General features: G+C 39.1%; 1 protein-coding gene and 1 non-coding gene across 2 annotated transcripts in view; both read left to right on the top strand.

The window, feature by feature from the left end:
* Window positions 1-22965, top strand: part of ELP3 (elongator acetyltransferase complex subunit 3) — a 98171-nt gene that overhangs the window by 59190 nt on the left and 16016 nt on the right. The window contains exons 11-14 of the mRNA XM_059697554.1: window positions 1159-1249; window positions 4576-4641; window positions 6073-6300; window positions 7476-7557. Coding sequence (XP_059553537.1) covers window positions 1159-1249; window positions 4576-4641; window positions 6073-6300; window positions 7476-7557 — 467 coding nt within the window. The remainder of the gene's footprint in view (window positions 1-1158; window positions 1250-4575; window positions 4642-6072; window positions 6301-7475; window positions 7558-22965) is intronic.
* Window positions 5717-5850, top strand: LOC132236343 (U11 spliceosomal RNA). Its single transcript, XR_009453279.1, has one exon. It is a non-coding gene; the product is annotated as a U11 spliceosomal RNA (small nuclear RNA).

Here is a 22965-nt window from a genome sequence, read left to right on the forward strand (position 1 = left end):
TTTTAATGCTAATTGATTGGCTTTTGATACTTTTGAGTGAATGAGAAATATCTTATTAGAATTAATGGATGGAGGAGCTAATTGTACATAATATTTGAAAGGGTAAGTAACAAGAGGAGGAAAAGACTCAAATTGATTCAAAAGCAAAAAATAAGAGAAGATAATTGGTGTATTCTGCATCTTTCTTCTAATCTACCAGATATTAGACAAAACAAATTGGGGTCTTGTCTTTAAATAGTAGAAAGCAGATGTGCTGAGCATATTCTTCAGATTTTTAAAAACTGCTTGTCTAGAAGAGGGTGTTTGGGGCTACTATATGGAACTTCAACTTTTGATTGAAGTCTTCTTGATACCAGGCACTTTACACTAGATTAATGCCAGGAAATCAATTTTCTCTCCTCTCACCTTTAGGCAAGTTATTACTCTCCTACTACAGAGTCACTTCTCATTTAGGTTTTTGGGAAACAGGGGAAAAAATTATTCTTTGAGACGAGTTGTTGGCTAAGATGGGCTTTTGGTTACTTGTCATTCACTAGCTATAAAATTGGATTAAAAACACACACAACAGTTTTATTTCTTGTTTTGCTTAATACAAATGTCTCTTCAGCCAGAAATCATTACTAATGGTTATTAGATATTTATTTTGCACTTTATAATCTTTTTTTTAAAATGTATTTTATTGATTTTTTACAGAGAGGAAGGCAGAGGGATAGAGAGTTAGAAACATCGATGAGAGAGAAACATCGACCAGGTGCCTCCTGCACACCTCCTACTGGGGATGTGCCCGCAACCAAGGTACATGCCCTTGATCGGAACCGAACCTGGGACCTTTCAGTCCGCAGGCTGACGCTCTATCCACTGAGCCAAACCGGTTTGGCTTGCACTTTATAATCTTATAAAGTGATTTTTATCAGGTGTTTCTCAGAAACCCTGAGTGGTAGGTGAAAATCATAATTTCATAGATGGGAAAACTGAGGGATAGAGAAGCTCTGAACCTGGCTCCCTGCTTAGAATCTTCAGCCTCTGCTTTTCTGATTTGTATTGTAGGTTGTTTGGGTTTGAGTTTTTGTTTTCTTTTTTCCTTTTTTAAGGTCTTCTTATTTTACTGCTGTAAAGAATGATTTATACTTGACAACAGCTGATCTTTTTCTCCTACAGGGATATTCCAATGCCCTTAGTCAGCTCAGGAGTCGAGCATGGTAATTTGAGAGAGCTGGCATTCGCAAGAATGAAGGACCTTGGAATACAGGTAAGAGTCTGACTGTAACTATTGAGTTCAAAGTAATCTGGAATGCAAAAATACTTTTATATTCTCACAAGCTTAGGAGTTTGGTCAAAGAACTTTCAAATATTGAAAGTATTCTTACTGTGTAACATGTTGAAGTTGAAGCTAGTGGTTGCAAAGGCTGCATCCCATCCCTTACACCCCTTCTGCTCCCTTCTCAGAGTGTAATTTTTTTTCTACCTACCCAGATTGCCAACTATGTACTTAACTCACTTTTTGAAAAACATTTTTCTTTTGAAGAATTGAGTGTTCGATTCTTGACTAATGGTTAGATCAGTATATGAGGATACGATGTTTGAAAAAACAAGGATTACGTGCGTGAAGTAATTACCAGACAATGCTATTGCCACATACAACAGTCTCCTCATCCCACTCCACCCTCGCATCTATTCAGTCAGTTTTCTGAAAAGTTTTCTCCATAGTAATTTGGCTAAGAGAATAGAATGCCTTGGGTAAGTCTTCAAACATGATACAAGGCCCTCAAAACGATGTCTTTAAAGTGCAGTCCATGCTTATATTGTGCACGAGGACATTCACAGCCCCATCCCACACCCAGTGAACAGATGTTTACTAAGCACTTCCTTTCTGCAGGCCCTAGAAGTACAAAGAGCCCAGGAATCTGCAATTTAAATCTCTGTAGGTGATTCTTACTTAAAGTATTATGAGATTTAAAATCAGTGCCCTAGAAACTACTTCTTAGAACTGAACTGCTCAAGAGAAAAGGCCAGGAGTGGTGTTGCCCTGAGTACTGGTTCCTGTGCTCTGCCTTCAGAGATTCTGGCTCACTAGGTGTGGGATGGGGCTGTGAATGTCCTCATGCACAATGTAAGCATGGACTGCACTTTGAGGGCCTTGTATCATGTTTGAAGACTTACCCAAGGCATTTTATTCTCTTAGCCAAATTACTATGGAGAAAACTTTTCAGAAAATTGTGCAGAGGAGAGTGTGTGAACATTATTGGCTTATTCTATCCTCCTCCCCAAATTAAATGATTTTAAGTTCTAGAAAATCAGCTCACGTATTTGCAATAATTAATAAACCAAACAGGATTGTAGGTCTGTTCTGCTTCCCATTCAGCTGTTCTTCATTTCCACCTCCTCTTTCTCTTGAAAATACCACTAAAAGTGACTGATCTGGCCTGGTTATCCTGATAACCTTATCATCCACCCATTGTCTTTAGCCCTGTACCCTCATAAACCTTGATAGCCTCTCAGTAACTGGGGTTGAGTCTAAAGACTGGAATTCAGTCATAGCCAAAAGACATCTAGTTCACAGAGGCAATGTCTATACCAGCAATTAAGCAAATACCAATCTCTGCCTTTTAAAAAGCATTCCCCACTCCCGCAAAAAAAAAAAAAAAAACAACCCCAAAAAACCCAGAAGCATGCAGGCGATCATTAAGGTCATGTAAATATAGTACATTCACATGCAAGTTACTATATAGAACTGCTGTAGTTAAAAGACAACATACAAAGGTAATCCTATACTAATAAAAGAGAAAAATGGTAATTGGCGTACGACCGATACCTTTTTCATTGGCTAATCAGTGAGATATGCAAATTAACTGCCAACTAAGATGGCAGTTAACCGCCAAAAAAGATGGCGGCTAATTTGCATATTGCAGGCAGGATGGTACAGCGCCATCAGAGAGCGGGTTGAGGGCGTGAGTGCCGGTGGTCGCCCGGGACCCGATCACGCGGGCCGGCAGGGCGACTCGCCCCCAACCCGCTCTCCCGCCCAGCAGGGGACCCTCATTTCCCCCCATCACTGGTTCTGCCCCCAGCCCAGGCCTGATGCCTCTGTCAGAGGCGTCAGGCCTGGGCTGGGGTCAACGCCTGAGGGCTCCCAGTATGTGAGAGGGGGCAGGCTGGGCTGAGGGACACTCCCCCCCCACACACACACACACCCAGTGCACGAATTTCGTGCACCGGGCCCCTAGTAGACTTATAATTACAGAGACTTGTCATCCTTGTTTGCTATACAGTTTTTGAGTTCATGGAATCCACATTAGCAAGGTATTACTGTTTTGGACTGGTTCCTGGGGCATGCAGCTTTTAGTGTTTCTTATGGAATTTTACCCATATCTAGCAGTCCTTTGTAAATACACTGTTGGTGGTTTAGCTTGCATGAATGACATCATCAAATCTCCTAGGGTGATCTTCCTCACTGGTAGAAAATGTTAGAACCCTGAAAATAAGTTTTACAGTTTATTCTGTAGGGAAATAGGCCATAAGACCTATAACTGAATACTTTATGGATTTGTAATTATAAATGTCAGGCCATGGAGCATGTGGAATAGAAGTGAGAGTTGCATCATAGATGCTTGGCTATGCAGACCAGACATTGCATCCATATCTGCAGGCAACTCCGTGCCTGCCTGGGACTCTAGAGCAGTGATGGTGAACCTATGACACACGTGTCACAGGTAACACGCGAACTCATTTTTTTGGTTGATTTTTCTTTAATGGCATTTAAATATATAAAATAAATATCAAAAATATAAATATTTGTTTTACTATGGTTGCAAATATCAAAAAATTTCTATATGTGACACGGCACCAGAGTTAAGTTAGGGTTTTTCAAAATGCTGACACGCCGAGCTCAAAAGGTTCGCCATCACTGCACTAGAGCCATTTGTGACTGGAGTTCGGGTTATATAATAAATGAGTCTAGGTCCCTTTTTTATTTTATTTTTTAGAAAGTTTCCCCCCACCCCTTTTTTTCTTCTGTCCTTCCTCCCGCCCTCCCATCCTTTCTTCTGCAGTGCCCTTCTCTGCAAAACAAACAACAACAAAAACCAGCACTCCTCAGCATCCCTCTTTTTGACAAGACTTCCAAAGTGATACAGATATGATGATGCTAAAAATATTAACTGCCATAAAGTGGTGAGAGTTTTTAAAAGTTAGGAATTTGCTTTTTACTCTTCTATATACATAGTTTTGGATTGCACTTTCAAATACAGTTATATCCCCTGGGTAAAACCGTTATCAGGTTTTAGGATGTATGTTCTTTTACTTCCAATATTACATTATATATCGATCTTTTTTGAATTCTAAACTTATTTTAAAAGCAGTACTGTACTGCACTCACTTCGTACATTTTCCTTCCATGGTTCCCATCCTCAGATTTATTAAAGATGGTTTCATTTTTTAGTGCAGTTCTTTTATCTCAATGTAAATTGTATCCAAACTTAATTTTGAGCCTGGGGTTTGTGGAGTGGTTTCAATAAAAATTGAATTAGTTACCAATTTTATAATTGCTCCCTCATTCACTTTTTTTTTTCTCTCCAGTGTCGAGATGTGAGAACCAGAGAGGTTGGAATTCAAGAAATTCATCACAAAGTACGGCCGTATCAGGTTAGTTTCTTCATTTTATAGAGAGATTGGGTCCTGTTCATAAATCTTTTTCTGTCAAGCCTGAACCCACATCTTCTTACCAATGGACTGGATCCTCAAAGTTAATGAGTAAACTATGAGCAAAGAGTAATTGTGGATCAGATACAGATGTCAAGCCAGGAAAGAGCCAAGTATGAGGGGATGAATTCTAGAAGAGCCAGGTTAGGAAAACCAGATCTGAACTTCATTCTGGACCAGCACTGTGCAATAGAACTCTGCAGTGCTGGCGATGTTCTATAACCTGCCATCCAGTGTGGCATCTGCCAAGTCACATGTGACTATTAAGCAGTTGAAAGGTGGCTAGTGCAGCTGAAGAACTGAGTTTTTACTTTTATTTAATTTTAATTAATTCAAATGTAAATAGCCACATGTGACTAGTGGCTATATTCAGGTAAAGCTGGATGGGATCTGCTCATCTCATTGTGTGCAGCTGTTAAATTATTGCCCATTGGAGGTAATCAAATGAATAGATTTGTCCTTACCAGCAGACAGGGGTTCCACAAAACTTGAGCCTGATGCCCACATACGTAGGTTTCTGTGTATGTATGTTGTTACATATTGCTTATATTTATGCAAAGTACAAGGGCACTTGAACAATGAGTTGAATCAAAAGCTATGTAGATTGCTACCACAGAAGTCTCCTCCAAAAAGCCACTCTTCCAGTGATTGAATTTTCTTTAATGTATTAATCTCATAACTAGACATAATAATTTAAGGCCCTATGGGATGCTGTCAGGGAACAAGTAAGTGACACTGACACATACCCCTCCCCGCAAAAGAGTGTTTTAATGGAGGAAGAACTAGAAAGTTAAACCATTGAGCATCTGAAAGTTCTGGGGCCAAGGGGTTCTCCTAAGAGCTATGCATGTGGCATAGTGTATAATTTTACCTTAGAGACTCTTCATGGAGCAGCAGAGATTTAACTGCATGGAAGCATTTACTAAGCTAGATATTTGTAAGAATCTCAAGATTAATGAAGTTCAAATGTTCATGAAACTGTAAAATTGTCTGTTTTTTATAATAGTTCAGGAACATCAGAAAGGGCTTCTCTCATGAGTGGCACACGTAGAGCAATTTGAGTGCTCCACATGCGGAATCAGCATCAAGAGATTTCAGAAGCATAATTTTTTGGTATCTGGGTAGCTAGTGATCAGTGGCCCTGGCACCCACCAGGAGGAAAAACAGTTCATGAACAATGCATGAACTCTGATTTATTTGATGTTCAAGATTGGACAAGTAAAAAGAAATAATTCGTGATTATTTTTTACCTTAATTGTGGATATTAGTCTAAGTAAATACATATATTTATAAAAATGAACTTTGTTCTCTAATTTTTAAAAAATGTGGTTTTGTTTGTTGATTTTGTGTTGTTGTTGTTGTTTTATTTAACAGGTTGAGTTGGTAAGGAGAGATTATGTTGCAAATGGTGGCTGGGAAACATTCTTATCATACGAAGACCCAGATCAAGACATTTTGATTGGCCTCCTGCGATTACGAAAGTGTTCGGAGGAAACCTTCCGTTTTGAATTGGTTGGAGGTGTTTCCATAGTCCGAGAGCTGCATGTGTATGGGAGTGTGGTCCCTGTGAGCAGTCGGGATCCTACTAAGTTTCAGCATCAGGTATCCTGTATTTAATTTCTGTTTGACCATAATTATTTAGGAAATTCCCCCAAGGAGGGAAAGAAAAATGGAATGGGAGGAAGACCCAGCAAAAGGTGAAAGGGAAGTATAGAAACAGGAACCAATATTTTAGCTGTTCAGAGATGTCTTCTCTTCAAATTGCCCACTTTTGGGTATGAGGGGGAGGAGGAAGAGACAAAGTGAGACTCAGGCAAGTGGAATATAATACTAGGTTGAATGATATGAAATTGCTGTTTTTGAAAGTCAGAAATGATCCAATCCTGGCAGTTTTGAATGATCCACTATTATGGCATCAAAGGAGATGATAATGTGGAAGCACTTAAGAAGTATTAAAGCACTTCATAAATGCGAGTTATATGATATATATTGGAACACTGTTCCACTCTCCCCAAACAACTTAAATAAATAAAAAACTCACTTTTTAAGTTTTAGGAAAATGGGTTAAAGACACTAGTGGTAGATTTAGCATAGACTCCAAAATTAGTGAATTAAGAATATTGCCTGGGGCCCTGGCCAGGTAGCTCAGTTGGTTAGAGCATTATCCTGATACACCAAGGTTGTGGGTTCCACCCCCAGTCAGAGCACATATAAGAATCAACCATTGAATGCATAAATAAGTGGAACAGCAAATCAGTGTTTCTCTATTTCCACCTCCCTCCCTCCCCCCTCCTCTCTCCCACTTCCCTTCTCTCTAAAATCTTTTTTCTTTTTAAGAATATTACCTGGTAGTTTTGACTAAGTGCTAGGCTAAGCAGACTAGCACTCAAAGCCTCTTAGAAATTGGAGGGGTGACTAATAAATACAGGTTAGATGCCCTAGACTTCATCACCTTGAAATTGTGTAGAACTTGTTCAAAAAGAGACAGAAGTGAAAGTAGTCACCCCCTTGCTGTGAGTAGATTACATCAGCCACAAAATACCTTTTGGCTTTTGTTGCAAAGTTATTCCTTTTTTATTTTCCCTCCCACTAGCCTGCTGTAGTGTACTTTCAGTATAATTAAAAGATTTCTCTTTCCGTACTTTCATAAGTGGGTTTCTTTTTGTCACTCTTATTTTAACAGATTTTAGCAAGTACTAATTATTAGCCTTCTTGTTTTATAGATTCCCTTAATGACTTCTCCTTAATTCACTCACCCTCTTTATTGCTCCTTATAGGGATTTGGCATGCTGCTGATGGAGGAAGCAGAAAGAATAGCTAGAGAAGAACATGGGTCTGGGAAAATAGCTGTTATATCAGGTAAGGGGGGGTGGGGCTGGTGAGGGCAAAGTTCATGACTCGTTCACATTTTTAACTTGGTACCACAATTAAAACTACCCCAGGACTCTTTCGCGCCTGTTTATGTTCAAAATGGGACAAAACTGAATAGTGAAATACCTGTGCTTAAACACAAAGAAAACTCCTATAAGCAGTTTGCTGGAATAGAGCATTCAGAAGCAACCCGTCTCTGAGTGTGCTGTCTTCCTCACTGTCTGTCACACTAGTCATCGTGTTCATCTCTCCTCTTGTGCTTTATGCCCAGTTACTTTGTCTGGGAAAATGAAGTTTGATGATATGGATCCAAGAAAAATGTAAATCAGTGTGGAGATTATCAATATTGTTGTTCAGGAAATTAAAATAGAATCTCAGTTGCCAGTACAAAATGCCTTTTAAAGGCAGAATTTCCTGCTCCTTAAATACCGTTCGCAGTGACTTTGCTCTTGGGGAAGAGCTTGCGCTGTGTGGATTCTCCATTCCTGATCTAGGACAGCAGGTCATTGGGAAGGGGCATGAAAAGGACATTGTAGATGAGTGGGACAAGAAGTAATGTAGCTCCCTTTCACACTTGCTTCTTGGTATTGTATCCCTACACAAATTGCTGTTCCGATTAAGAAGCTAACATGGTGAAAACCATGATCAAAATGTAGGTTATTTCTCTTCCAGTGTTTGTTTTCTTATTACTCCATTCTAAAGGCGGATTATTTCCTTTTAAGAAAATATTCTTTTCTCTGAAAATGAAAGTTGAAATGAGGTGTTTTTTTTTAATCAGTAAGTTGTTGCCCATCAGTAAGTCAATACCTTTGCCTAACTTTTAATGATTATAATTATGGAAATGTAATGACCCAGGCTCACTTAATCATTTATTCTGGCCATGGTTTTTGGCATTATCCAGACAGATTAATAAAGCACTTGTTAACATGGCTAGCTTTATAATTTTTTTGCTGTTATCTTTAACCCCACTAAAGAAGAGGGAACTAAATGAACTAAATGAGGCTCACATGATTGATACTGATATATGTGATAACAAATGATTACCTCTCAATGGTTTAATCTGTAGTTGACCAGAAGTCAGCCTTTCCTGGTGGTACCAGGAAAAGGCCAAACCAACTCAGAGCTCATTCTCCATATGTATCTGAAGGGCAGCGATCATCTGAAATTTCAGTGGCCTCTTTTCCGGGCACTGTCAGTGTCTGCAGTACAGTACTCACGCTTTCATGTGCTTGGGAATCACCTGGAGATTTTGTTAAAATGCAGATTTTGACTCGTTAGGTCTGCAGTGGGGCCTGAGAGCCAGCATTTCTAACCAGCTCCCAGTGACACCCAAGCTGATTCTTTTAAGACCGCACTTTGAGTAGCAGGGTTTTAGTATTCTCTTCCAAATGTAATATCCTCTTCCAGATCATTAAGGTAAGGGTACTGCCTGTGACACTGGCCGTGCCTGCACTCTTAAAGGCTGATACGCAATTTCATGATTTTCTGGTATCTGTGGGAAACCTAATCAGTCTTAAAACTGAGAGCATTGGTACTCTATCACTTCTGCGTGTTATTTCATTTAGCTTCATGATATCTCTCTTTTTAGAAATAATACATGCAAGGAAGAAAGGCCGCTGACTTGCCTGAGGTCACATTCAGTTCCCCATAAGAGCCTCAGTTTCTGCTTTTTATGAGCAGATAATGGAAATCAGCATCTGTACTCTTTCTAGCTTTTTATCATAATCTAAATAATAGCTCAATTTCAGATCATCTGCTTGTAGACTTTTTAGAATAACAGGGAAGAGCCTTTCTCCTTATCGGCACCTACAATAGGAACTACTCGATTTCCCTACGGGGTTTCTTTTGGTCAGTGGGTCTCTGGCCTGAGGAGCAGCCCTGGAAGAACTGAGTGAGTTCTGTGGGAGGAAGAAAGTGGTACTGCTGTCACTGTGGCCTGTAGGCCCCACATTGCTTGCTTTTGGGGAAACACATAGGGGTTTGACTTTCTGTTTGACTCAAAATCTGGTCACCCTTCAAATGAAAAAGCTAGGACTTTTGTCTGTGTATGATGCATTTGATATCTAATTTACTAATATGTTACTGTTCTGTTTAAATTTCTGAATCAGACATCTGAGATGTCCATTATTCAGAACTTCAAGGAAGGTAAATTTAAAGTGTTTATTTTCACATGTTTTCTATGTTGTTGTTTTTTTCCTTCCATGTTTGTTCATTTTGACTTTGGTTCTTTTTTTTTTTTAACAGTTTACTTTCAATTTTATTTTGTATTGGTTTTAGGTATACTGCTTAGTAGTTAGTCATACACTTTTACATAATTTATTTAAGTACAGTGGTTGTGTGTGTGTGTGTGTGTTTTAATTGGTTTTTATAAAATGCCAAACAATTACTCTCCATAAGTTGACTCTTAGAATGCAGGTCTCTTTGTGGTAGCACTGGTATTTGTGTGCTGCAGTCATTCATAATACGCCATTAGAGGTAGCACATAAGAAGAGACACTTAGGCAGGGTATGGTTACGATTCCATTTCTGCATGGACAGTAGCTATTGTGATCTTGGATAATTTCACTTGATCTTCATGGACCTTTATTTTCTTACTAAAAACATGTGATTCACGTCATCTTTTACAGTTCTAACAGTCTGGAATTCTGCCCCCTAGTGTCTTTATTTAAGTTCTCCACATGGCCAGTTGTTTACATTTACATTGTAAGTAGATTCTTTTCTGAAACAGTGGCAGGATACCCTTTAATTTCATCAGTAACTGATCTCAGTCTCATTGTGGATTGGGTATGTGATGATAAAAATAAAGTTTACCTTAGGTGGCTCAGTCCTATCAGTGATTTGTGGATGCCTGTTAACTTCATCACGACTGATGGTACTTTGTGACCTAAATGTCCTACTTTTTTTTCTGACTTTGTCATCAATGTGCATATCCATTCTTGCTCTGGGCTTTTGTAACACTCTTACCCAGTGATGGCCTAAATATTCTGTCCCCACGTAACTAGTAGCTTGAGTCAGAGAGAGGCAGCTTATTTATCATTCTGGTTACTGTGACTGTAAGAATGCGTTTATGTAGAATTTGTTTTTAAATTACATTCTGATTCATTATGACCTCCTTTCATCATGCCAGCAGATTTTCTCCGTTACTTAGATTTGTAATCTTTGATTCTGGCTCTAGACAATATTAACTACCCAGTAGATCTGATTTAAATCACTAGTCAGAAAAACTAGCATATACCTTCTATAAACAAAATATATTGAAGTAACAGATAAAAAACAATTTTTAATAGAAAAAAAGAATACCTGGCATTATATAAAGTTTATAACTGATTTATCTTTTTTAAGAGATTAACTTTACAGCTACATGAGAAAATTAAAAACTTCCTTGTTTATCGGAGTGAAATGAAGCACTTTCTTAGGCTTTTGCTTATTCTATTTTTTTCAACTACATGCAATTCTTCGTAAGTAAACTGAGTGTTTTAAAGTTAACCGTCAGCTCTAAATGGGAAATTAAACAAAGCAAAAATGAAATGTTTAGCTTCATCGACATCAAAATCACTAAGTGTATTTATTAAGTCTCCTATGTGCAAGGGACCCAGGGCCGAGCGGGCAGAGAGAAGTGCGCACTGCTGCCTGCCTGTGAGGGATGTCGTATTGGGCTGGACAGCTCTCCGTCTTCACCCTAGAGATTGTCCTTAACTGCAGCGGAAGGCTAAGTTTTTCTCCCAACTTACACTACTTTCCCTACACGTAAAATGTGGGTAAATCCGTGGTATAAGAAAACCACTTTATAAAATAATGTGTAGACGGAAAATGACAGTTAATTGCTGCTAAATACCTAAGCAGTTAATTAGTCCCTATCAAGTCCAAGTGCTTTAGTATCTCTCACCAGCTTACTCATGTAGCTTCTATCAGCCCACATGCTTAAGATGAACAGATCGTATCTACTTGGATGATCAGCATTCTTTCCTTTAAAAATGTTAAAATGAAGCAGTGCTTTCTCTTCCCTCTCTCATGGGATATCGTGGAACCTAACCACAACATTTGAAATGCCATCACTAATAGTCACCATGGAAACGGAAGATCTCTGATGTCACACTGCTCATACCATTTCCAAAAAGGCAAATGTAGCCACTATTTAAAAAGTCACTCAGGACCCCCAACAGAATGATTTCCCCCCCCCTTTGGCAGTTTGGCTAGGTATCAGGTCCAATCATGTTACTGTTTCTATTTGCAAAGCTAATTGCTATGCATCAAGACTAACAGCTATTCCCCAAGCTCCCCCTCCTACCTTCGTCATAAGCAGTATTCTATTTGTGTTCTTTCAAGTAGAAAATTAATATGGCCATTGGCCAAGAATTGTACAAGGTTGATATCATACAGTGATGATGAGAAATGAGGAAAATGTCTGACTGGTTGATGATAGGAATCACTGAAGTCAGAGACTGATAGCCATTTTGTTTAAGCCTATTAAAAAGACAAAAAAGGAGAGAAAAGAAGCTTAAATTTAGGGTGAGTAAACGAGTCACTGTGGAGATGAGATCATTCTAAATCATGATGCTCAGAGTGAGGACTCTAAAGCCACTTCAACAATTCCTACTAGTGAAAAAAAATCAATGTGCCTGTGCCGGGCACAGTCCAGTGTGGCTTCTTAGGACTGAAATTAATGGTCTTGTCCCCAGAACCCCTGATTAACAAAATGATACGTGGGCAGGAACTAATCATTGTTTGGTTTCATTAAACTACAAATAGCTGAGATATACTTTACTGGGCCCCAGAAACTTAACCTGTGTTCCAGGATGCAGCTTATCTCCTCTGTTTGAGGTGAAGGCCGTTTTATTCTTTGCATTATAGTCTACTTGAAGGATTCGTTTGTAACTAGATCTGTCTGGTAATGGACTCATGATCTAAAATGCCTAGGAAAGCTTTTCCTCATTCTGGAGTATCTCTTTGCTAATGGACACCGGAAGCCTTCCAAATGCAACCAGCATGTGCTGCATGTGTTAATATAGGGCTTCTCAGAAAGGAAGGAAAAAGATTGTTTGCTCTCTTATGGTTTCTGTTTCATCCCTTTACATAGTTTATCTTTCAATAAATTATTCCCCAGTTAAATGCACATTGTTAGGGTTCTACATATTCCTCACCGTCTTCCATTTGGCATTCTAACAATGTTCATACATATTTATTTTGTGGTGCATGTTCCAATAGGATTTTGTTATGGTAGTGGTTAATATCTTTCTTTTTAAAGATAATAGATACAAAATAAAATATTGCTTTTACAAGAACTTTATTCATTTCAGCCTCATTATTAATCAGACCAGCACTAATGACATGGAATACTATTTTGTTAGATAACAAATGTTTGCTAATTGGTATCTGCATTGTAACTGGACTCTGAAGGCATTGTTGCGTAGTTTTTCTCAGGACTTGTTATTCCCTGACTTGATATTTATTTGTGGCTGAATTGGGTACCAGTTTATAGTACATTGCATAAAGACCTGTTCTTCGCATGGCATCACATGACTGTTAATGCATATTTTTCACATATTTATAAATAGGTTACTAGTGAATTTCCACTATTTGGATCTTGTGGGCAATTGAATATTTGGTGACGTTTCCTAGGCAGAAGCTAGTGATGCCAGTAGTTAGTGGCTCGTTGACATTTGAGGAGCAGCAGTTGGCAAGTGCTATTGCTCCTCCCAGGTCTGTGCTGTCAAGTCGTCTTTCAGAAACAGGCACGTTAAAGTCACAGAGGAAAGCCCCGCTAATGTTGACACACAGATTTGTAGACTTTTTCTCCATTTTTGTTCCTCCTGGTGTATTGCTGTTGGAAATGATGGTTGTATGCTTTTTCTCGGGAAGAGGAATAGGTTATAGCATGAGGTTCCTAATAATATTCCTGAAAGATCTGGGAGCTTTGCTATCAAAGACTGCCTTTATTGTAAAGTTAGAAACTTCACAGGCTTTTTTCCGAGCCAGGAAGCCTTCTCCAAGGGGTCTAGCCTATATTACTCACACTACTAGTCTGATTATAGTCAGTTGCAATGTTAACTCCTTTTTAATGTAACTTACATATAATATACTATTCTTTTCTCTAAATATGTTCTGTAATCAATTTGATAAAAATGTTTCTCTTTTATAGCTACTAGAGGCAGGGGTTTGAGAGAGTTTTCCCCTTTGAGTGAGCAGATAACTAAAGTAATGCGGGAAAATATGGATGCTGCCTTTCTTAGCAGCAACCGAGATACTGGTTTCTATAGAGCCTCTTTGTTTGGGCGTTTTAATTCCAACAGGACATACACAGACAATTTCTTATTCTTTGGTCAGCCTGGCTTAGACAGGAGCTCCCATTTCCAAGACATTACCTGGTAGATACAGGGTTTTAGATTGTGACCATGGGTAAACGTTTTCTTATGCATCCACGTCTTCTACCTCCCTAAGCATCCAGTTACCCATCATTTATGAATGAATCACTGGTGCTCAGTATAGCAACCCGAAGCCCCAGATCTGTACCTGATGGGGTCTGTTACTTCTTACTGCAAACCCTGCTGGTTAGTGGTTGTTTGGGCTATTCATTGTTGTGTAACACATCACTCCAAAATGTAGGGGCTTAACACAACCACCTTTCTATTTGCTCATTGATTCTGTGGGTCAGGATTCAGAGGCTGGCCCTAGCCAGTTTGGCTCAGTGGATAGAGCGTCGGCCTGCGGACTGAAGGGTCCCAGGTTCGATTCCGGTCAAGGGCATGTACCTTGGTTGCGGGCACATCTCCAGTAGGGGGTGTGCAGGAGACAGCTGATTGATGTTTCTCTCTCATCGATGTTTCTAACTCTCTATCCCTCTCCCTTCCTCTCTGTTAAAAAATCAATAAAATATATTTTTTAAAAAGAATTCAGAGGCTGGCTCATCATATCCTATGGTGTCTCTGGCCTTGGCTGGAGTGGTTTCATTGGCTGGCAGCTGGCTGGATGGCTGGTCTGAAGTCTTAGTTCTGGCTGGTAGGCGGTGCTCAGTTGAGACTGTCAATATGAGCACCTTGGTTCTTCCTCACGTGCCTTGCGCTTTTGATAGCACAAAGGCTGGGTTCTAAGAGGAAGGAAGGGAAGCCCTGGGCTTAGAAGTCTCCGATCACCTTACATGTGTTACCTGTTGCTGTGTGTTAAGTTACCACAAAGCTTGGTGGCTGAAAACAACAAGCAGCTCTCTCCAAGTAGCTCATGAAGCTGCAGCTAAGGTGTCAGTCAGGCGGTAATCATTTCAAGATTCAGTTGGGGTTGAAGAATCCACTCCCAAGTTCACTGGTTTTGGCAGGCTTCAGTTCCTCACCGTGCCACAGGGGCTGGTCAGCACATGGCAGCTTGCTTCTTCCAGCCGAGTGATCATAGAGACAGAGCTTGAGATGGAAACCATAGTCATTATAACCTAGACTGGAAGAAAGTCAGTGAGTCCAACCCAGCCGTGGGCAAACTACGGCCCGCGGGCCGGATACGGCCTGTTTGAAGTGAATAAAACTAAAAAAAAAAAAAAAAAAAAGACCGTACCCTTCTATGTAATGATGTTTACTTTGAATTTATATTAGTTCACACAAACACTCCATCCATGCTTTTGTTCCAGCCCTCTGGTCCAGTTTAAGAACCCATTGTGGCCCTCGAGTCAAAAAGTTTGCCCACCCCTGGTCCAACCCACCCTCAAAGGAAAGGGATTACACAGACTCTTAATCCCATTAGACAGTGAGCTGTGTGGCGAAGGGGGTCCATCTTAAAGACTGCCCACCACAATGTGACTTCTGCCCCATTTTGGTGGTTAAGTCATTGAGCCCTTAGGTGGTTTGGCTCAGTGGATAGAGTGTCGGCCTGCAGACTGAAGGGTCCCAGGTTTGATTTCGGTCAAGGGCATGTACCTCGATTGCAGGCTCCTCCCTGGCCCAGGCCTTGGTTGGGGCTCATGCAGGAGGCAACCAATCAATGTGTTTATTTCACATTGATATTTCTCTCTTTCCCTCTCTCTTCCACTCTCTCTAAAAATCAATGGAAAAATATCCTCGGGCGAAGATTAAAAAGGAAAAAAGTCATTGGGCCAGCCCAGATTTAAAGGAAGAGGAAATAAATTCCACTTCTCAAAGAGCGTGGATCTGGTGGCTACTAAGTGTTAGAATACATTTTCATGAACTTGCAATTAACAGGCATCCAGTTTCTTTCTATAGGAAACTTCATTTAGCCTTCTCTCAAGGTCTTAAGATGTACCTTCAAGGGTTCTTGTCCCAATCAACCCCCATATCAGATTTTTATATGCCAGTCCTGGAAGCACAGTTATACCTAACACTAAGCAGAGTTTGGCAGGCCCCACAAGTAGCACCTGCATCTGACCTCTTGTCTGCCATCTCGCTTCCATGAGGACATTTCTCTATTTCTCCTTACACGCCTAAGTGTCTGATGCTTTAGGTCTATGATACTGGCCACTTATATCTTCTAAGTTATGGAATATAGAAGACCATCTTTGGCTGAAGGTACCTGATTTTCCTCTGGAGATATCCTACCCTAAATCCATATCCTCTTCCTTAAAAACACCTGAAGATAATTAATGCATTTTAAAGTCGTCTTTTTTTTCTATTTAGGGAGGTACTAAACTGTATATAACACAAAATTATAACCATATTTAAGTATACAGTTTAGTGGTATTACATTCACAGTGTTGTGCAGCCATCACCACCATTTCCAAAACATCTTCATCACCCCAAACAGAAAGTGTGCTTATTAAGCAACAACTCCCAATTCCTTCATCTCCCCAGCTCCTGGTAACCTAATCTATTTTCTCTCTCTATGAAATAGAATCATATAATTTGTGCTCTTTTGTGTCTGGCTTATTTCACTTAGCATAATGTCTTTAAGGTTCCTACACACTATAACATGTATCAGATTTTGCTTCCTTTTTAAGGTGGATAATAATCAGTGTGTGTACGCACACAGAGTCAGGCAAAAGTAGGTTTACAGTTGTGAGTACTCAAAACACAAAGTTTATTCTTGTATTATTATTTATTAATTATTGTATTATTTTCCATATAAACAACTCTAAACCTACTTTTGCCCCACCCTGTATTTGGGTGGTTTTCATCTTTTGGCTATGGGAGTAATATTGCTATGACATTGGTGTACAAATATCTATTCAAGTTCCTGCTTTCAATTTCAGAAATGGAGATACTGAATCAAATGATAGTTCTGTTTAAATTTTTGAGAATTGCCAAACTGTTTTTTGCAGTAGCTGCATTATTTTACACTCCCATCAACAGTACATAAGGGTTCCAGTTTATTCACATCCTTGCCAACACTTTTAATTTGTTTTATCTCTTTTTGTTAATATCTGTCTTGTTGGGTGTGATGTTTTACTGGGCTTTTAACTTGCATTTCCTTAATGACTAGTGATGAACATTTTTTGTGTGCTTGTCATTTGTATATCTTCTTTAGAAAGATGTCTATTCAAGTCCTTTTTTAATTGGGATGCCTTTTTGTTGTTGAGTTGTAGGGATTTTTTGTAGTTTCTGGATACTAGACTCATAAAACCTGTGAATTATAAATATTTTCTCCCTGCAGACTGAAGGGTCCCAGGTTTGATTCCGGCCAAGGGCATGTACCTCGATTGCAGGCTTGATTCCGGCCAAGGGCATGTACCTCGATAGTGGTCTATAGTTTTATTTGTAGTGTCTTTGGCTTTGGTATCAAGGTATTGCTAGCCTCATAGGATGAGTTAGGAAGTGACTCTGATCTTCAGTTTTTTGGAAGGATTTAAGAAGGATTGGTGTTAACTCTCTAAACATTTGGTAGAAATCACCAGTAAAGCTGGGTCAGACTTTTCTTTTAGGGAAAGTTTTTGGTGACTAATTCAATCTCCTTACTTATTATGGGACTATAAAGACTTTCTGTTTCTTCTTTTTGTAGTTTGTATTTCTAGGATTTTTCTGTTTTATCTAGGTTATCCATTGTATTACTGTACATACACATTCATATTATTGTTCTTAATATTCTCTTATAATCCTTTCTGTTTCTGTAAAGTCAGCAGTAATATCTCCTCTTTCATTTCTAATTTTACTGATTTGAGTATTTTCTCTTTGTATTTTCTCATACTGCATATGTTTTCAGTCCTTCTTAAGACTTGTTTTGTGGCCTGATACATTATCTGAATTGGAGAATGCTTCATGGTTTCTGTGTGTATTCTGTGGTTGTTGGGTAATGTGTGCTGTGTATGTATGTTAGGTTTAATTGGTTTCAAGTGTTGTTCATGTCCTCTATTTTCTTATTGACCTTCTGTCTGATTTCTTATTCATTATTGAAAGTAGGTATTGGAGTCCCCAACTCTTACTATAGAGCTATCTATTTCTCCCTTCAGTTCTGTCCATTTTTGTTTCATATATTTTGGGCCTCTGTTAAGTTTATAGTTATATGTTTATAATTATATGTTTATAAATTGATGAATTGCACCTTTATTAATATGTAACATCTTTTTTATGGTAAACTTTTTTGACTTAAGTGCATTTTATTTCATAGTGATACAACCACCCCAGTCTCCCGCTTTTTAAAATTTTATTTTATTGTTTCAAGTATTACAAATAGTAGTACATATGTATCCTTTTTTCCCCATTGACCTTCCCCCAGTCTCCCCTACCCCCCAGCACATGCCCTCACCTCCCCATCCCCCAGTGTCTTGCGTCCATGCTTATATTCATGCATAGAAGTCCTTTGGTTGATCTCTTACCTTCTCCCCCTCTCCCCTCAACCCTCCCCAGCCTTCCTGCTGTAGTTGACAGTCTGTTCGATGCTTCTTTGCCTCTGTATCTATTTTTGTTTATCAGTTTATAATGTTCTTTCTATCCCACAAATGAGTGAGATCATCTGCTATTTTTCTTTCTCTGACTGACTTATTTCACTTAGCATAATGCTCTCCAGTTCCATCCATGCTGTTGCAAATGGTAAGAATTCCTTCTTTTTTACAGCAGCGTAGCATTCCATTGTGTAGATGTACCACAGTTTTCTAATCCACTCATCTGCTGATGGGCACTTAGGCTGTTTCCAAATCTTAGCTATTGTAAATTGTGCTGCTATGAACATATGGGTGCATATATTCTTTATGATTGTTGTTTCTGTTTTCTTGGGATATATTCCTAGAAGTGGTATTACTGGGTCAAATGGCAGTTCTATTTTTAATTTTTTGAGGAAACACCATACTGTTTTCCACAGTGGCTGCACCAGTCTGCATTATTTTATAGCCAGATTCCATGAGGCAAACTAAGGGTGTGGTCAAGATGTTTACAACATTCTCATGAGTTTCAATCCTACTCAGTTACATGCACCTGAACTCGCCTATCAAGCCCACATTACTCAGCCATGTGGGGCCACGTGTTCGGACCATAGGTTCAAGCTTACAACTATAGCTGTTGGCTATAATTGTGCTGGGAGGACAGTGCCCTCTCATTAGTCCTAGACTTGAACCTGTCCAAACACTACAGCAGATGCTCCGACTGGTAGGTTAGCTTGCTGCTGGGGTCCGGCCTATTGGGACCTGGCGAGGTGGGCTGGACACCCCCTGGAGCCCTCCTATGGTCCCTCCCTGTTCCCGATCGTGCACTGGTGGGGTCCCTCAGCCTGGCCTGCGCCCTCTCACAATCCGGGACCCCTTGGGGGATGTTGGAGAGCCTGTTTTGACCCCCACAGGCCAGGCCAAGGGACCCCACTGGTGCACAAATCCGTGCACTGTGCATCTAGTACAGGGGTGGGCAAACTTTTTGACTCGAGGGCCACAATGGGTTCTTAAACTGGACCAGAGGGCTGGAACAAAAGCATGGATGGAGTGTTTGTGTGAACTAATATAAATTCAAAGTAAACATCATTACATAAAAGGGTACGGTCTTTTTTTTTTTTAGTTTTATCCATTTCAAACGGGCCGAATCCGGCCCGCGGACCATAGTTTGCCCACGGCTGGTCTAGTATTTAATAAGTTGACTTTGCCTAGTAATTCTAGTGTCTAGGCTTCCTCCAGCATAGTTTCTCTCAACTTTCTTTTTTCCTATGAATGACTTCTATTTTCCTGTTTTCTGCATTTGAGTATTATAAAAGTCAGGATTCTTCCCCTCCTTGGGGATTACTCTGGAGGGCTATAGTCATCCATTAGTAGAGTGACTTTTATAGAGTCAGTATTCTATGTTGCATGTGGCCACTAAAGTTTCTGTTCTGTTACCTCTGCAGTCAGCTTGTGAACTGACAGGGATTTCCTTAAATGTCTGGATCGTTAAAAAGGGAAGGGGAGGGATTGATGTCTCTTTAAATCTTACAATAGACACCCTAGGGAAGAAGGACGACCCCAAATTTTTGGAGGACTAGGGCTTACTGCCCAGCATGACTCCAGCCAGTCACTCTAGGAATCGGGGTGGTAGGTGGTTCACATCCGCTCTCTTACCAAAGATCAAGCATTCCCCTGGTGTGTTAAGTGTTTTATCAGGTTCTAGAGCCCAAAAATAGTTGGTTCTGATTGGTTTTTTTTTCCAGCTTAATGTTTGTTTCAGTGGAGGGAATTATCTCTGGAGTTCCCTATGCCACCATTTTCCCTCTTAAAGTCTATTTAAGACTATAAGTAGAAGGGATCCCTCTTCCTTCTGGGTTATAATAGACGGCACAGTCTTTAACTTCTGCAGAGACACACTAATGATTTGGACATGGGTGAAGTAGTGAGAACGATCTGGGACATAGCAAACATTCCACCTTGGTAGGAACAGAGCCACTCCATTTTGAATTAGATGATTGTGGGTCCTCCTATGTCAGATGCCCAGTGAGGAAAAAACCTAAGGGCTATAGGCTAACCCACCAGCATCACACTATTGTAAGTACCACAGTAGCTTCTGTTTAGATTCTCCATGCTTGCTCTTTGTAAGTTACCTACTTTTATTTTTTGTTCATATTTACTCTATATTATTTTAGCATACTACTACAAAATGCATAGAGGAACCTTTAGGCTGCTGCGTAGCAAATGGGATCCTTTACCTCTCCTGCGATATTTCCTATCTTCCCAGGTAATGGGGAGTAATGTGCTCATGTGCTGTGATAATGATTTGCAATACCAGCTACTTTGAAGAGCTGAGATTATATGTGACCTTGTAAGATTTTTTTTTTAACAGCAGAAGAAAACATTTTTTCTTTCAGAGATCTAGAGTCATTGAGTTAATTGGTTCTTTTTTAAATGTCCAGAATAGAAACCTTTGCTCAACTCTCATATCAGTGTGCATTGTTGAAGAGTGAAATACTGCCATCATACTAAGATCAATGAGATGTAATAGTCTCATTTCAGTATCTAATGAATACATTTGCCTTGAATTAATGCTGCTAGGCATATATCAAGCACTCAAATAGTTGATTAATTGAAATCAAAAGTAATTAAAATAGCTTTTTTCATTTGTTTTTATTTCACTGATTTTTTTTATTAAGTAATCATGAATCGTCATATCAATCTTTCATCTAATAAAAAAAATCAGATTTAGTGTCAAAAGCTAGAATTAGCATGTTTTCTTTCTCTTTTCAAGTTTGGCTTTAGGAATGTATGTGGGCTCAATATTAATTCAGTACAACACATAAGTAGGGATGAAAGACGGCCTCATGTCCTAACAAAGGTAGTGTCAAAGAACCAGGAACGTATATGCACCCGTATGTTCATAGCAGTGCTATTTACAATAGCCAAGATTTGGAAGCAGCTCCAGTGCCCGTCTGTAGATGAATGGATACAAAAGATGTGATACATTTACCCAATAGAGTACTACTCTGCTGTGTGAAAAAGAAGGAAATCTTACCTTTTGTGACAGCATAGATTGACCTGGAGAGTATGATGCTAATCAAAATAAGCCAGTCAGAGAAAGTCAAATTCCATATGACTTCACTTATATGTGGACTCTAACGAATAAAATAAACAAAATAGAAACAGACCCATAATACAGAAAATAGACTGGCAGTTGTTAGAGGGGAGAGAGCTGGGTAAAAAAGGTGAAGGGATCAAGCAAAAAAAAAAAAAAAACACAAAAAAAAACATAAAACAAAACTCAGACACATACAACAGTATAGTGATTACCAGAGGGGAAGTGGGGCACAGGGAGGCAGCAGTGGATAACGGGAGGATAAGTGGTGATGGGAGGAATCTTGACTTGGTGAACACACAATACAATATACAGATGCTGTATTAGAGAATTGTACACCTGAAACCTACATATTTTATTAACCAATGTCACCCCAATAAATTCAGTAACAATTTTTAAAAATTAAAAAAATTTAAAGAACAGGAATGTACCTCCAGATTTCTAAATCATTTTCCTGCTTCAGATAAGAAAATGTCTAAATTATATGGCCAGAATTTTTCTTTCCTTGAAGAATTCCAAGAGATAAGACTTTAATATCCAGGCTCCCAGTACTGACTCATTAAATACTTGATTAATTTTCCTTTATTATTTTGTCCTCTATTAAAACACATTAGTAATTTTATATATTTTTTTCTGGAGTTGGAATCACTAAACCCAATTTTGTTTGAATTTCCATATGCATGAATTATTTCCCCATTTATAGGAGCAATCACATAGATGAAATTACATAAATCTTCTCTTTTTCATTTTTTAAAAGTTGACAGTAAAGTTCATCAAATGTTAAACAAGGTCAAGAACATAACCAGCACCCAAGAAGTACCCTCCTGTTGACGCTTCTCAATCATGGTGCCTTCTCCCCGCTCCACCCAGGAGCCTAACGTTTTTGTTATTACTGTCCATGATTTTATTTATATTTCACTACCTAATTATGATTTCCTTACCTGTATAGTTTTGTTGGGATCATTTATAGCATATTTTTTTGTTCTACTTTTGTGCAATCTTGTGAGATTGAGCCACATTGTTTGTAGCTGTGCTCATTTTTACTGATATGTAGGATTCTGTTATGCAGATATCTCATAATTGATCTTTTGTACTCTTGCTGGGTATTTGGGTAGTTTCCAGTGAATATTCTTGTATATGTATCTTGGGATCCATAAACATTTCTATGGAATATATACCTAGAGGAGTGGCGTGGCTGGATTGTAGGGAGTATGTATGTTCAACTATAACAGTCTGCAGAGTAGTTTTCTAAACTGCTATCCGTTTTCACTTCATCTAATTTACTATCAATGGGTATAAGGGCAATTTGAAAGTATTGTTTTCTTTGTGCTGGTAGCAAATTATTCCAGTATTGACTGTATGAAATGCCCTTAATTTGCTACATTCTTAAAGGAAGTTTTCACTGTGTATTGAATTCTGAGTTTGTATTCATTTCCTTTCAGCACTTTTTCTGTAAGCTTAAATACTCCTGACTTGTCTGCTCTTCTCTAGGATCTAGTTCCCATCATTATTCC

Source organism: Myotis daubentonii, chromosome 5, assembly GCF_963259705.1.
Source record: "Myotis daubentonii chromosome 5, mMyoDau2.1, whole genome shotgun sequence".
Lineage (NCBI taxonomy): Eukaryota > Metazoa > Chordata > Mammalia > Chiroptera > Vespertilionidae > Myotis > Myotis daubentonii.